Here is a 15936-nt window from a genome sequence, read left to right on the forward strand (position 1 = left end):
CTCTTGTCCTCTTCTCCCCTCTGCCATTTCCCTTCCTCTATTCGACTAGACTTTTGCTTGTCCTTTATTTGACTCTAGCTTCTGTATATGAGAGAAACATTTAACCTTTGAGTTTCTAAGTTTGGCTAATTTCACTTAGCATGATGTTCTCCATTTCCATCCATTTACTGGCAAATGCCATAACTTCATTCTTTTTTATGGCTGAGAAGAATTCTATTGTATATATATATACACCATGGTTTCTTAATCCATTCATCTATTGGTGGGCATTAGGGCTGATTCCATAATTTAGCTAGTATGAATTGTACTCCTGTACACACTGAGGTGGCTGTATCACTGTAGTATGCCCATTTTAGGTCTTTTGGGAAAACACCAAGGAGTGGGATAGCTGGGTCATATAGTGATTGGTTTGATTCCTTGTTTTTTGAGGAATCTCCATACTGCTTCCCAGAGTGGTTGTACTAGTGTGCAGTCCCACCAACTATGTACAACTGTACCATTATCCACCACCTCGCCAGCATTTATTATTGTTCATATTCTTGATCATTGCAATTCTGACTGGAGTGAGGTGAAATCTTAGTGTAGTTTTGTTTTGTATTTCCCTGATTGCTAAAGATGCTGAAAATTTCTTCTTATATTTGTTGGCCATTTGTGTTTCTTCTTTTGAGAAGTTTCTCTTTAATTCTTTTGCCCATTTATTGATTGGGTTACTTGTGGGGTTTTGGTGTTTTTTGAGTTATTTATATATGTATATTATTGAGATTAATGCTCTGAGGTGCAGGTGGCAAAGATTTTCTCCCAAGCAGAAATTTGTTAGTTCGATGGCATCCTATTTATTCTTAATTTTATTTCTTGTACTTTGGGGCTCTTGTTAAAGAAGTTGGTGCCAACACCTACATAATGGAGTGTTGACCCTGTTTCTTCTAGCAGCTGTAATATTTCTGGACTAATTCCTAAGTCTTTGATCCATTTCAATTTGAATTTTGTGCTGGGTCAGAGATAAGGGTCTACTTCTATTTTTCTATATAGCTATCCAGTTTTCCCAGAACTATTTGTTAAAAAGGCTACCCTTTCTTCAAAATATATATCTATATATCTTCTATTAAACTACCTTTGTCAAATATCAGGTGGCTGTAGGTATGTGAATTGGTCTTTGTGTCTTCTATTCTGTTCCATTGGTCTTCATGTCTATTTTGATGCTAATACCATGCTGTTTTTGTTACATTTGTATAATTTCAGATCAAGTTTTGAAATGCCTCCTGCTTTGCTTTTCTTGCTTAGAATTGCTTTGGCTATTCTGAGTCTCTTATTCTTCCAAATACATTTAAGAGTTGTTTTTTCTAATTATGTGAGGAGTGTCATTGGTATTTTGATGGGGATTTCATTGAATCTGTATATTGATTTTGATAGTGTGGTCATTTGGACAATATTTATTCTGCCTACGCAATAACATAGAATGTCTTTCCATCTTCGAAGAATTTTCTTCAATTTCTTTCTTCAGTATTCTGTAATTTTCAATGTAGACCTCATTTATCTCCTAGGTTAGATTAATTCCCAAGGGTTTTTTTGTTTGTTTGTTTTTGAGGTTATTGTGACTGGAATGGTTTTCCTGATTTCTTCCTTGGCTGAATCACTGTTGGAATATAGCAAAGCTATTGATTTATGGGTGTTGATCTTATATATTACTACTTTGTTAAACACATTTATAAGCTCTAGGAATCTTCTGGTGGAGATGTTTTGGGTTATCTAGATGTAGGATATGGTTTAATAATGAGCCAGTATCATGTAAAGATAGGCAAAGCATTATTTAATTGTGTCCTGCACCTGCCTCAAAAGTACATGCAGCCAGATACTATAAGAACTGATGCTAGCAGAAAGGACCTTCTATCCACAGCTGTCAGCCCACCTGGTCCCCATGATGGTGTGGTGCATAAAGAGGAGTGAGACTGTCCACCAGTGAGAGATAAGACTGTATTCTGGAGATGAGATCTGGGCAAAGGTAAGGAATCCCCAGCACGAGCTCCATGGCAGAGCACAACTGATCTGTCTTTTGAACAGAGGCTACAAAGAGCTGGATACTGCAAAGTGGATCAGCAACAGGAAAGACAGGTTTCAAAATTGTTTCCAGTAGTAGCAGCGGCAGCAAGAATGGAATACAGCTAATTAGGCCCAAGCCAGCCTTATTCCACCAGTCCCTTCTTTGAATGGCTGTTTATGGACTGAGGTCTGAACTCATTTTTTTTCTTGAGCCCAGTACTGGGCCAGATTCCAGGAACTCCCAAATCCCAAGTCTCCCATGCAATACTGAGTTACTCTATGTCTCTTGGCAAAAAGCTCAACACTTACCTAGCACTTTTTTCCCCAACATCAAAGCACTTTGCTGAAATGTATTAATTAAGCCCCATGACATCCCAAACTGAAGACATTATGTCCTTATTTTCCAGAGGAGACAGAAAAGCATTTTGGACTTAAGTGGGAGGAGTGGATGTTGCTTCTAATTTGTTCCATTGAGCATGTCCCTGTGTCCTTTTGTCTGTTTGGTATGTTGTCCTTAAGAGCTTGCCCCATATTCAAAAGGTGTCCTACAAAGAGCAGCTCTTCTGGGCTCACCACTGGCAGCAGTTTCCTGGCAAGGAGAAAGGTTGGACTTGACCATCTTGATATAGTCTGTGCAGAGAGTTAAAGGCCAAGGAGTGGCAATCCACTTGTCAATTTTCTCCACCCATAAGGCTACTTGGGTAGGCATATGTATCTGGGAAGACTGCAAGAAAAAAAAATATCCTGGCTAACTGGGCAGAAGAGAATTATTGGGAGGGCAGGAGGGGAAGGAAAGAACTTAGTAGCAGATCTGAGGAGGGTGCAGAGGGCTAGAGGAATCTATAGGAGGAAGCCACAGATCAAATGCTGCTGTTGGTGCCCTCACTGTGCTAGGTTTTCCACCTTGCCAGCATCTTCCCTCTCCTGTTCAAGTGTCAAAGTCCCAAAAGGGAGCCTGGCTCATCTTGACCCTTAGCTGCATGCAGGGTTGAGGAGGAAAAGGAGGATTGGGTTTGTTTGGTCTCTGAAAAGAGAGGAAACATCTTCCTCCTACCAAGATGACACACGAAGAAGGCAGTTCAAAGATATATTGGTGCTATTAAGAAGGGGCTTAGGGGGGGTGCTGGGGATATAGCTCAGTTGGTAGAGTGCTTGCCTCATATGCACAAGGCCCTGGGTTAATCCCCAGCCCTGCAAAAAAAAAAAAAAAAAAAAAAAAAAAAAGGAGGGGTTTGGGGGCTGGGACTGTAGCTCAGTGGTAGACTACTTGCCTAGCACATGTGATGCACTGGGTTTTATCCTCAGTACCACATAAAAATAAATAAATAAAATAAAGTATGCTGTCCATCTACAATTATAAAAAATAAAAAGTAAAATAGAAAGAAGAGGTTTGGTCAGGCATCTTGGCACACATTTATAATTCCACACACACCTATAATAGGAGGCTGAGGCAGGAGGATCGTGTGTTCAAAGGCAGTCTTGGCAAATCTGTGAGAACCTGTCTTAAAATAAAATTTAAACAGGCTCTGTGGTAGAGCACCACTGGGTTAAATACTTAGTGCCAAAAAAAAAAAAAAAAAAAAGAAGGGGTTTGGATGTTGGACAGATGACAAGTTTGAAAATTTGACAAATGTTCTATACAACCTGAGCTCATGGATGTCTCCAGGATCTGGGAAGAAACTTCATTGTGGCAAAGATTTAGTTGTGGTCAACAAGAACTGTATAGGCTGGTGCCACCATTTAGTCTAGAGGGCTGGAACAGACTAGCACAGAAGCCTTTTTGACTCTTAGTAGCTAAAAGGCCCACTTGTTGAATCTTAACTCTAAACTTTGATGTTTTGGTCAGTTTTGGTCAATCCTTTTCTAAATTAATCTCCATACTCTGGCTGGCTCAGTTCACAAGAGATGATGCTAACAAGTGTAAAGTTTCCAGTGCTCAGGGTGCATCTACCTCTCTCAGCCCTGGCTACTTTTACAAAAGGCTGCACTATGCACTACTAAGAAGATTGGATGGCAGTGCAAGCCATCACTACAAACAGAAAACAAAGACAAGGGAGGTTTTCCACCTGGTGGAAAAAAGTCAAACAGAACCAAAGAACAGAAAGGAGAGGCTTGCCCATGTGGCCCAACCCACTACATTCACCCACATCACTTATTAACAGTAGTAGAAACTCAGCTGACAAAGGACAGCATTTTTCAGTCCTGAGACGTGGGAAGAATGAAACTTCCCACAGTAGAAGGGCTGGCTAAGAATATGGCTTAGCTGCACCCAGGTAGACAACTTGAGCATTTGTCATTCAAATCCAAGGTCAGTGGGAATGGGAACTTTCTTTATATCAGAAAGACCACCAAGGAAAGCATGGATTCTCTGTCACCTAATAACCCTTAGGAGTATATTCTCTGACAGGCACTTATTCTTCTTGGGAGTGCTGCTTCCACATAAGAAAAATCATGTCCCAACATTAGTAGCAGCTCAAGCTGTGCACATGTTCAGGTTTCTCTGAGCAGGGAGGGAGGACTCAGTGGTAATCCATGGTGCTGAGATTCCATCTACTGTCTCACGTACCTTCACCTCAGAGGGGATGAGAACAGAAGCTCATGGCTTGCCCAAGAGCATAACATGTCATCCAGGAGAAGAGCCAAAGAGGAGAGGCAGGGAGCCTTGAGATCCATGGGGATAAAGACCTACATGCATTCTAGTTAGGGTGCCCATATGTCCTGGTTTCTCTAGGAGACTTTCAGTTTATATCTGCTTATATCTGATCACCATTATTCTAAGGTTCTCTGATGGCACAGCCAGGACTGGGCCTAGAGTTAAATGTAGAAGCAAATGCTCTACCTGTAGGCATGAGCCTTGGACAATTCTAGTTAGATTTCAGGGAAGCAATGGTTCTTGATTTAGAATAGGCATTCACCTTGCTCCTGTCACTTCTAAATCATTCCCCATCCTCTTCAAGATTTTCTGGCTTTGACTCGTATCATCAGACTCTACACCCACCCCTGCACCTTGTGTGGTCATTGTTCATCCTCAGGGGCTGTGTGTCCTCTCATTCCTTGAAGACTGTAGCTTCTGGCTCTTTGTTGGTCTCTTGATAGAAATGATGCTATGATGATGACCTCATCTAATCTTAGGGCTTTAAATACCATCTGAAGCCTGGAGCGTTCTCTTAGATGCTAGACTTGTATATTCAACTTACCAACGTCTTTATTCTGATTACTAATGGGCCTTTCTGATTTAGTCTGCTGCAGACTAAGCTGTTGCTTTCCCCATAGCTCCATCTTCCCATCTTACCGTTTTCATCATCACCATCAGTAAAAGGCCACTCACTCCCTTTTACAGCCAGCCAAGGCAAAAAACGGAGACTCACCTCGAATACTCTCTTCTTTCACATCTGATGTTTGAACTCTTAGAAAATCCTGTTGCCTCTAACTTCAGGGTACTTGCAGCATCTGTCCACTTTGGACTGTATCCACTTCACAATGCCCTGGTTCTATTTACAATCATCTCTCCCCAGGATTATTACAATATCCTCCTAACTAGTTTTTCTGTTTTTACTATTTTCTCTCTAGTCTATTCTCTTGCTAGTTCGAAATTCCCAGCAGAAAGAGATATTCTGGTTAAATGTAAGTTAGATTCATGTCACTCCTCTATTAAAACTCTGTAATAGGGTTAAAATGAAATCCCTCATTATGACCTAGGACATTCTAGATGACCTCATCTCCTACTATTCTCCTCCTCCCTTGTTCCAATCCGATTCCATTGGCCACTCCTGCCTTAGGGCCTTTGTACTTGCTGTTCCTTTGGCTTAGAATCCACTTCTCTCACAGAATCACATGGTTCACATCTTTATTTCCTTCACTCCTCCTTCTTATTTCTGAGTAAGGTCATCCCTGGTCAACCCATCTAAAATTATAACCTACCTCTACACAAATTCTATCCCACTCTCCTGATTTTTCTTCTTAGCCCTTAATACACAATATGTATTACTTGTTTATCTTGTTCATTATCTCTCTCACACTAGATCATAAGCTCCTGTGGGCAGAAATTCTACATATTTTGTTCATGGGTATTTCTACAGTGCCTAGAAAGGTGCCTGAAACATAATTGGCACTCAATATTTACTGAAGTAATGACTGAGAGCATCAGTTACAGAACCCATTAGTTTGCCTCTTGGTAGTTAGAACTTTTTAATAAATTTCAAGAACCTTTCATCGAAAGAAACAACTAGGATCTTCTACTCCAACTTTCTGCCATGTGAAAAAATATTTTTATGTAATCCCTGGATCTGCGAGAACCTAGACTTTGCACTCTTTCTAGAAAGAGTGTTCTCTACCGTGCCAGCTAGCCTGGTGGAAAATCTATGGGTTAGAAAATGCAGACTTTCTTTGAATCAAATCCTTCTCTCCAACTAACCTCCTAGTCTACTGTACTGCCCCTTCATGCAACAAATCTTCCTGGTTTACAATCTACTAGGACTCCTCTGTCCCTTGTCTTCTGCAGGTTAAATGACCCAAGTGTCTTCATCAGTTTCTCCCGTGATGCAGTTTGATGTTTCCTCACCACCTTCAGAAAAGGGCCCAACAAGTGAAGATCTCCCAAAGTGGACGTATGACTCTAGATAGAACACCTCCTCCACCCAGGGTCCAATCACTTTCCCTGGAGTTGAGGCCCTCCAGTACATCGTAAAGGCAGTGTTCTACGGACTCCCCGTCTCGTGGCTTTGCCTGGGCTGATGTGGGGGTAGAAGAAGGAGGAGTCATGGGTAGTTCTGGGGACTATGTGCATTGTGGCCATGTGAGGTGACAGGATAAATTGGATCAATGAAATCAATAGATATGCTGTGAAGTGGAAAAAAAGAAAAGGTTGGGAAAAACTGGTAGGAAGAGCACTGTGGGGTAACTAGCATTTTTGTCGGAGTGTGGGTGGGCGAGTGGTGGTCTGAATCCATGGAACTCTACCTGATGGTCTAACATCCTGAGAACGTTCCCAAGATGCTCTGGGAAGTCGTCTGCCCACATTTCCCAGTTATTCCACTAGATGGAGTGTTGGGGTGTGATGTGGGACTTCTGGGACTTAGGCAGAAGAAAACCTGAAATCTAGCTCTTCAATAGGCTTCTTAACTCTGCATAGCAGTTCCCTCACCTGTAAAATGACAAACACAAGATCCTTGGGTATAGCCAGTGAGTTAATTAAAAGAGACAAAGTGCCTGTCAACTCCCCCGAGCTGTGAGATAGTTAACTGTTTTTGCTGTGTGTTTCTTTGAAGAGTTAGGAGGGTACAAGGGCAAAGGCTACTTCTTGGCCTATACTCTGAAAGATAATTGAGTCTCCATCACTCCGACCCACAGAAGGCTTCTGGTCTGGGATGAAGCAACCTCCTGATGCCTAAGATTGGGAGGCACACACCTGAAAATGGGGATGACATAGTTGTTTGGGAAGATGCCGACTCGCCCCGTGACCAAGGAGATGCCCCTCAGCCAGCCATCCTGGTGCTTCCCCAGGACCCTGATGCCTTCTCCCTTCTGCAGGTCCAGTTCGTCCGGTCCATGGGCTGAGTAGGAGTGTAGGGCTACAAACCTGGGAGACACAGGGGACCGGTGAGGGAAGAAGGGGACGTGCCTGGTGGAGAGCATCAAGCCTGCCAATGGCAGAGGTAGTTGGAACCCCAGAGTGCAGCAACCCAGTGGTTAGCATTAACAACCTTTTAAAATGGAAATTTCAAAAAAAAAAAAAAAAGGGGGGGGGGAACCTCATCATGTCGACAGATAAAAATGGTAAGCCTGGTTGAAAAACAGCCATGGAGGGGGAGGAGTGCGACCTTCTCCATCTTCCTTTTCTTTCTCCATAGAGCACCACACAGCTACAGATCACTAATACAGGCCAACATTGGTACTAAAACGATTGGTAAACTGGCCTCAAATGGAGAAAGGTGACCAAGGATTGGTAACAGAGATGAGTCTCAAACCTACAAGTAATGGTCTTCCATGACAGTGGAAGGATGCTTTTTCACGACAGTGTAATGTGTCCTCCAAGAGAATGCTCATAACCAGCAAGGCTCAGGGGAGTGAGAAGTCAACACAGAACTCTCTGATCCACCCCTGTGACTGGGAGCATGGGGATGTCTGACTCCAGGAATGGCCCAAGGAGCTACCTGAATGTAGGCAGAAAAGCAAACATTGGGAAGTAGGAGGCAGAGGTTAATTTTCTCTCTTTTTTGACACACAGTGAAACACAGACTGCTTGGTGAGATGGAGAACAGGGTGTTGCAATGGGCAAAAATGGCCTCTGGCTAAAGCAGAGACATTGTATCCTAAAGCCCACATGGGACTCAAGCGGGTAACATTAGGTAAGAGTCAGGGAAGACAACAGGGAATAGTGCCACTGGGGCTGAAGAGGTGAGATTAGCTGCCCCACCAATGCTATTCAAGAAATAACCCACCTTGGGCCACTGGAATATGACCCTCAGGCCAGACATTAGCATGCCCTAGATTCTAAACACTGAGATGCTTTATCAAAGAGGTCACGGTGTTCTCAGCTACAAATTTGTTTGTCTTCCCAAAATGTTATATATATATATTTTGCTGATTACAAAATCAACATTTATTTATGACCTAGTGTTTTGAATCTGAAGAAAAACAATAGAGATTGCTCAATAGCAATCTCCCAGAGGTGTAATGGTATATAATCTTATAGTCTCTTTCTGCTTTTGCAAAATAATGAGCTAAGATGTTGTGGCTTGCTAATTTGTGTTTTGCATCACTATTTCCTTTGAAGGTGGTAAAGGAAGGGGAGTTGTTTCTCTGGTCTGGGCATGGGAGGCTCGATGGCATCCGGCTAGCAGAGATGACTCCTCTGTACTAGGGACCTGGGATGGAGGGACGAAGTTTTTACTCACATGTTGGTGGAGAGGTGTTGCTGGGAGCCGGGCAGACTGAGCGTGGCCATGGAATGTCCTGGAGAGGCAGGTGCAGGATGATAAGTGCTGACCTACACAGACAGAAGGACAGAGAAGCAGAACCAGTGAATGCCACAAGTCAGGCCTGCAGCAAATAAGGCTTGACGCAGCTGAAGACCAAGAGCCATGCCCAGCACCACCCACCATGTGTCTTCTCTGTGGATTGTGGCTTTGGGTAGAATGGGGTGGAACAGACTAGTTGATGGCCTGCCAGGGTGGCATGCCAGGGCCACATTCCACAAGACTGTGCAGATACTGTAGAGGCTGGAGAGCTGTCCAGTTTACAGCCAAGAGGGCACTGCCGCTACTCCTCCTACTCCCTGCCTCACCCTACCCCACCCCACCCCACCCCACCCTCTCCCACAGAGCTCCCCATCTTCTATAAAAACATGCTCTCAGAAAGTGATACTATGGCTAAGATGGATTCAGAACTTAGCACGTGCCAGGCAGTTTTTAAATGCTTTACAAGTATCCTTATTATTGTTGTTTTTTTGGATGAGAAACCGAGACACAGAGAAAAAGAAAGGTCACACAATTAGTAGAAAACAAAGAAAATTTAAAATCAAGACACCTAGGTTCTGAGCCCATACACTCATTGACTACTCATGGTGTTAACACACACACACACACACACACACAAATTCCTTTCTCTAGGGTGAAAAGCAACGACAATGACAGAAGCCTCTAAAAACTGCCTGCTATCCCAGGAGTTGCCTATTAGCGAACACACCACCTTGCTTATCTCTCTCCTGCCACATCTCACACACTGGTTTATTTCCTGGCTTTTTACTGATTCTCCCACTAGATTTTTAAGTTCCACAAGGGTAGAAACTGTGTTAGTCTTATTCATCCTTCTTTTTCTTGGGCGTTCAATATGTACTTGTAGCCTAAAAAATGAATAAATGAACAAAAAATCTTTCTACCTTGTACACGAAGCACTGACAAAGCCTTAACCATCTCCCTCCATGCCATCCAAGGTAAACACAGCGGATCTGTTTTCAGTTGTCTGTCCATAAATGATGGTTACTAAATATATGTGCCTTTCTAGGACCGTTTTTGGGTACAACTATTATTTGTGTACTTGTGTTTGTGCAGGTATGCATGTGTTACTAAGTGCATGTGTTTCTGGTTCTGTTTGCTCAAAACCCATATGGGTTTTGAGTATATTCAAACATATGGGTTGAAATACAGGTATATATGTGAGGGCAAATATCTACAATATTCTGTATGTTATGCATGTAAAGTCGAGAGGATTGTGTAGGTAAGCACAACTATGTAGTTTTGTGATGTATTTGTGTCAATGATTGTGTAAATGTATGTGAAACATTTTGGGAATCTAGTATAGGGTCAGAAAATCATTCTTGTCAAATAATAGCAAGTGTTGACAAAGAGGTAGAAAAGTTGAAACCCTCAAACATTGCTGGTGGGGATGCAAAAGGGTGCAATCCCTTTAGAAAACTGGCATTTCCTCAAATGATAAGACCCAGTAAGACCACTTCTAGTATATAATACCCAAGAGACGTACCTAGTAGATGCTAAAGAGAAATAACAATACAAGACCACGTAAAAACTTGTACACAAATGTTTACATAAGAGTTATTTATAATAATCAAAAGGTGGGATCAACCCAAATGTCCACCCACTGATGAATGGTATGGTATATCCACTCAATGGAATACTATCCAACCATACAAAGAGTTAAGTACTGACATGTATAAGATCATGGGTGAACCTTGAAATCATTGTACTAAATGAAAGCCAGACACAAAAGATCACATATTTTATGATTCCATTTATATGAAAATGTTGGGAATAGACAAATTTCTAGAGATAGAAAGCCAATTCATGGCTTCCAGAGTTAAGGAGATAAAGGGGACATGGGAGTGATAGCTAAAGAGTTTGGTGATAGCTTGAGTATAGAGTTTCTTTCTGAACTAATGAATGTTCTAAAATTGTAGAAATAATGATTGCACATGCCTATAAATATATTAAAAACCACTGAATTTTAAACCATAAATGGGAAAATTGTATGGTAAGTGGATTACATCTCAATAAAAATTTTTAAAATAAAGAAACCATTCCCTAATTTTCCATCTGAGTTATTCTAACACTGCATAAGGTGTTCTGAGCTTTGCAATCAAATATCGTCAAACTAATTTTTTTCAAATAGATATAAAGGAGCTGGCTTTGGGCGAGGCTGCTCCTTCGGTATAATAGGGCAAGGAGGTCCTTGCTGGACTTGGGAGCTATGTCAAGGGAGAGCCTTGTTATGCAAACAACCAAACAACCACCCTCTCTCTCTCTTTTTTTAACTGTTTTTTTCCTATTACACACTTCATGTAATTTATATTACATTTCTATATTTGAAATAATTTTGTGTAGTTTTAAGTTCTAATTTAAACATTTTATACCATACGCTTAACATTTTGGCACAGAGTTGCATTTAAAAAAATATTTATTTTTTATTGGTTCAATTAAAAAAAAAAACTATAAGCAAATAACTACGCCTATGTTTGGGGAGGCTACTGGACCACTAAAGTAGTAGGAAGAACCTCACTTAAAACTCTTCACTTTCTAATGTTATGTTTGAATGAAAACACTTCTATCTTAAGCACTATTAATCTTCTAGGGAAGAGGAGGGTACCAAATGCAAAGCCGACTCTCCATTATACCAGGCTCTGTATTTTACCTCTTTAGAACTTCATCTTCCCTTATTTGGAAAACTGACTATAACCAGGCTGGAAATCTGTGGGCTTGTGATGGAATTATTTCTAATAAGGAATGGTAAAGGAGTCCAGATTCTCAGGTTTTGAGGTGTCCTAGAGGTAAAAAGAGAGGAGAACTTATAAAGAAGGAGGAGGACACCACAGGAGGAGGGAGATGGAGATAGAGAAGCTCCTAAGAATGGGCAGAGTCCAGTTAGGACAGACACAATGGTATAACAAATAGACCCAAAGGATCAAAGGGAGGAAGGAGGGTAGAAAGAGGGGGATAAAAACAGATTGGGCAAATTCTTAAATACATTCATAAGAAAAAAAAAACCCAATAAAAACTGGGCAAAGAATGCAAAAGAATGGCCAATGAACACATGAAAAGATGCTTAACATCATTATCAGGGAAATGCAAATTAAACCCACCCTAAGATACTACTACATACCTCCAAGAATGGCTAGAATTAAAACAACCAACCATACCAAGTGTTGATCAGAATGTGGAGCAATTAGAATTCTTGTACACACCTGGTGGGAATGGAGAACGGTCCACCAGATTGGAAAACATGCTGGCCATTTCATACAAAGTTAACACTGACCACACTACCCAACAATCTCAGAAGCATGTACCCCACCCCGCCAAAACTGAAAACATAATGTCCACCCAAGGACTTATATATTGATGTTCTTAGCAACTTTATTCATTTCAGCCCCAAACTGGAAACAACCCCCACGCCAATCAACTGGTGAATAAAAACCAAACAAAATCCCATATTGTGGTATAAGCACAGTGAGACACTCCTCAGCAACATATGCAACGTGGATGAAACTCAACATCATCCTAAGTAAGACACAGGACACAAAATCCGACAAACTACATGATACCATTTATCTGAAATTCTAAGAAAGGAAAAATCCAGAACCATGTTGACAGAAAACAGATTAAAGTTTGCCAGGAGCTAGGGTAGGACTGATTGGTTAAAAAATAAGCACCAGGGCTAGGGGGTAGTGGCTCAGCAGTAGGAGCGTAGGGCTAGGGGGTAGTGGCTCAGCAGTAGGAGCGTTTGCCTTGTACATGTGAGGCCCTGGGTTCAATCCTCAGCACCACATAAAAAAAAAAAAATAAAATGAAGATATTGTGTCCAAATACAGCTAAAAAATAAATAAATGAATATATATACATATAAAAGAAATTATTTAAAAAAATGGCACCAGAGAACTCCTGGGGAGATACAAAGGTTCTATTTTTTTGGTCCGAGAGACTGAACTCAGGGCACTTAACCACTGATCCAAATCCTAGTCCTTTTTTAGTTTTTATTTAGAGACAGGGTCTCACTAAGTTGCTTAGGGCCTCACGAAGTTGCTGAGGCTGGCTTTGAACTTGAGATCCTCCTGCCTCAGTCCTCTTGAGCCACTGGGATTATAGGCGTGTGCCACCATGCCTGGTGCAAATGCTCTATATTGTGATTGCAGTTGTGGGCTGTAATGCAATGTCCAAAGCCATTGAATTGTTTATTTAAAATGAAGGTATTGTGTCCAAATAAAATGGTCGAATTTATTATACCTGATCATATCTTAATAGAGCTGTTACAACAGCTGATAAATACTGTGCATTACCATGTTGTCAGGAAACATCCGAGGGGCTGTAGCTCGACTCAGCTCAAGCTCAAGAATTGGTCAGGGAAGGGGCTGTGGACATCTCAGCTTAATAGTGGGCAGAGGGCACCTGAATAGGAGAGAAACTGGGAGTGGGCACCTATGGCTCAGAACTCAGTCAATAAAGTAAAATGAGTTAGTGAATGACTGAGGAGATAGAGAAAGACAGCAAAACAGAGAGGGAGAAACTGGGTGGGAAGGAGGACAGACGAAACAGGACAGAAAGGAAGGCCCCACTGGGTAGATGAAGACTCTCTGCAGATGGCTCACTTCTGAGGATGCAAGTCTGTTCCTGTCGTTGGGATGGAAGACAGGAAGCTCAGCCTCCCTGAGGGATCAGGCCTATGAGTGGATCCTTCCCCTGGAGTCAATTGTGACCCCAGGTGTCGGGGCCACACAGGTTTGTAAGGATGCATACGAGATCCTGGAGCAACTGATGCTTCCTGGCAAAAGGTTTGCACCCTGAGAAAGATCAGGGAGCAGGTTTGGGTATGGGGGTTGGGTGGGGCGGGGTGGGCATTTCTGCTAAAATCTGAACACATTTTTTTCCCTCCCTTGTGAAGGAGATGACTCATTTAAAATAAATCTTTATCAGTCAGAGAAGACCGCAGCTGCTTGGCCTCTGGGCATTTGCAGGTCTTCTTCATTGTTAGGAGAGGAGGAAAGGGGCCCCAAGCCTGGCATGGAGTTCTGGAAGTGCTCCATTGTCATCCCTCACCATGAGCCACACAGGTACAACGAGGGCAGCTGCCTCTCAGGAGTCTGGAGATATGGTTTAGAGAGTGCCAGCCCTGTAGCTCTACCATTTACCAGGTGGGCAAGTGGTGGAGCTCTGCAGATCCTCCGTTTCTTAAAAATCTTAAAACAGGGGCAAATGATGTTATTTCTCTCATAGATTTGTTATGAAGATCTAATAAAATAATCCATGTACACTATTTAGCAAAGGACCTTGCACATTGTAAGTGCTCAATAAATATTATTTACTTTGATCTGCAAAGAAATTAGTTATTGCACAATTACTCTGTGGGGTGGATGGGCACCTCCTTTTATGGGATAGCCCTGCAAGGTCTTGGACACACAGCAGGAACTGAGAATATGCGGGGTGGGAACAAACATCAGGAAAACCCCCTCAGCTTTCCTAAAATATGTCTGCTGTTCCCCAATTCTACTCATGCCATGGCATTCTGCTATTTCTTCCAGAGGTCTTGCCTTTCAGTAACTTGGTGGGCATGGGGCCACTGTCTTCCTCAAAGAGTGTGAACTACTCCAGAGTGGGTTACGGCTCTGCACTTGGGTTCCCAGGGGCTATTAATGACCTATAATCTACAGAATGTTCTCAGGATTGGGAGAAGGGCAATATTTTAGAGATAGAAAATAAGGTCTTATTTGGTAGTTTCTGTACCCACCAACAGCAATTGGTGGGTACAGAAAGCTCATTCTCTTTTGATTTATTTATTTAATTTTTAAATTGATTAAAATAAATAAATAAATAAACGGCAGCAGAATGCATTACAATTCTTATTACACATATATATCAGAATTTTTCATGTCTCTGTATATATAGTATTTTGTCACCCAATTCGTGTCTTCAGACATGTACTTTGGATAATGATACTATCACATTCTACCATCCTTGATAAAAGCTCATTCTCTTCAGAGCCACATTCAGTAACTGCAATGTGTGCAACCTGTAGGTCCTGGGTATTCACTATGCCCTGGTGTTTCCGCAATAATCTAGACACGCAGGAGTCGCTCGTGGAACTCTCAGTGTCTATACCAGAAAGAGTTAAGCCTGTAATTATGAAAGCTTGGTGCATGTTCAGGTAGGGAAGTTCAGGATGCCCTGGAAACTACCTTGATCTTCGAGGGCTGTTTCACTGTCCTTCGCTGCTTATTTATATACAGGCTCCATTATCATTATCCCTATTTTTATAGAATGGAGAACCAGGATAAAAGGATTTCCTGGAGGTAGCCAGCAAATGGGTGGTCAAGTTGACACCAGAAGCAAGAACACAAGGCTCAGAGCCTTTCTGCAGAGCTCCAAGGTTAACACTCATTTCTGGATTTCACTGTGGCTAAAGGGGTCATGTACATGAGCTGCTTACCTGCCATATTCAACATTGTGTTGTTTATGCTTGTGGATATGCTGCCCACTGTCACCGTCCCGTGTCTCTTGTAATTCAGAATAGATCTGAGAGCAGGTGGAATATGAGATTGGTTCAGTTTGTTTCTCTTTTCCTTCCTAGCAGAGCTGAGGTGCCAGGCATTAGAGTTCCTGCTGCCAAGCTATTCTCAGTCCTTCTCCATCTAGGCCTTCTCTAGCCAGCCAGCTGCAAACCCTCCCTGTTCTTGATGAGCAAGGAGCAGCAGCCACTCAGTGCTAGTTATCTGTCCTGAGGATTAAGACAGTGTCTGCAGAAGAGAACCCATTTATGAGCGGTCAGCAGGTTCTTTTGGGTCCAGCTCTGAAAAACAAAACAACCCCCACCCCCTGAACACCCTCAAGTACAGGGATAGTTTAGCAGGTAATACGGTATAACATTGGGAAACTACTAAATTTACAATTCCCAAGTAGT

At 42.0% G+C, this 15936-nt stretch overlaps 1 protein-coding gene across 2 annotated transcripts in view; it reads right to left on the reverse strand.

Annotated features, from left to right (window-relative positions):
• The window catches only part of Sh3rf2 (SH3 domain containing ring finger 2), a 128094-nt gene that overhangs the window by 25880 nt on the left and 86278 nt on the right, over nucleotides 1-15936 (reverse strand). For both annotated transcript variants that reach the window (XM_076856766.2, XM_076856765.2), the window contains exons 6-7: nucleotides 8934-9025; nucleotides 7445-7615 (exon numbers count right to left, since the gene is read on the reverse strand). In XM_076856766.2, coding sequence (XP_076712881.2) covers nucleotides 7445-7615; nucleotides 8934-9025 — 263 coding nt within the window. The remainder of the gene's footprint in view (nucleotides 1-7444; nucleotides 7616-8933; nucleotides 9026-15936) is intronic.

This window comes from Callospermophilus lateralis, chromosome 5 (genome assembly GCF_048772815.1).
Source record: "Callospermophilus lateralis isolate mCalLat2 chromosome 5, mCalLat2.hap1, whole genome shotgun sequence".
Classification (NCBI taxonomy): Eukaryota; Metazoa; Chordata; class Mammalia; order Rodentia; family Sciuridae; genus Callospermophilus; species Callospermophilus lateralis.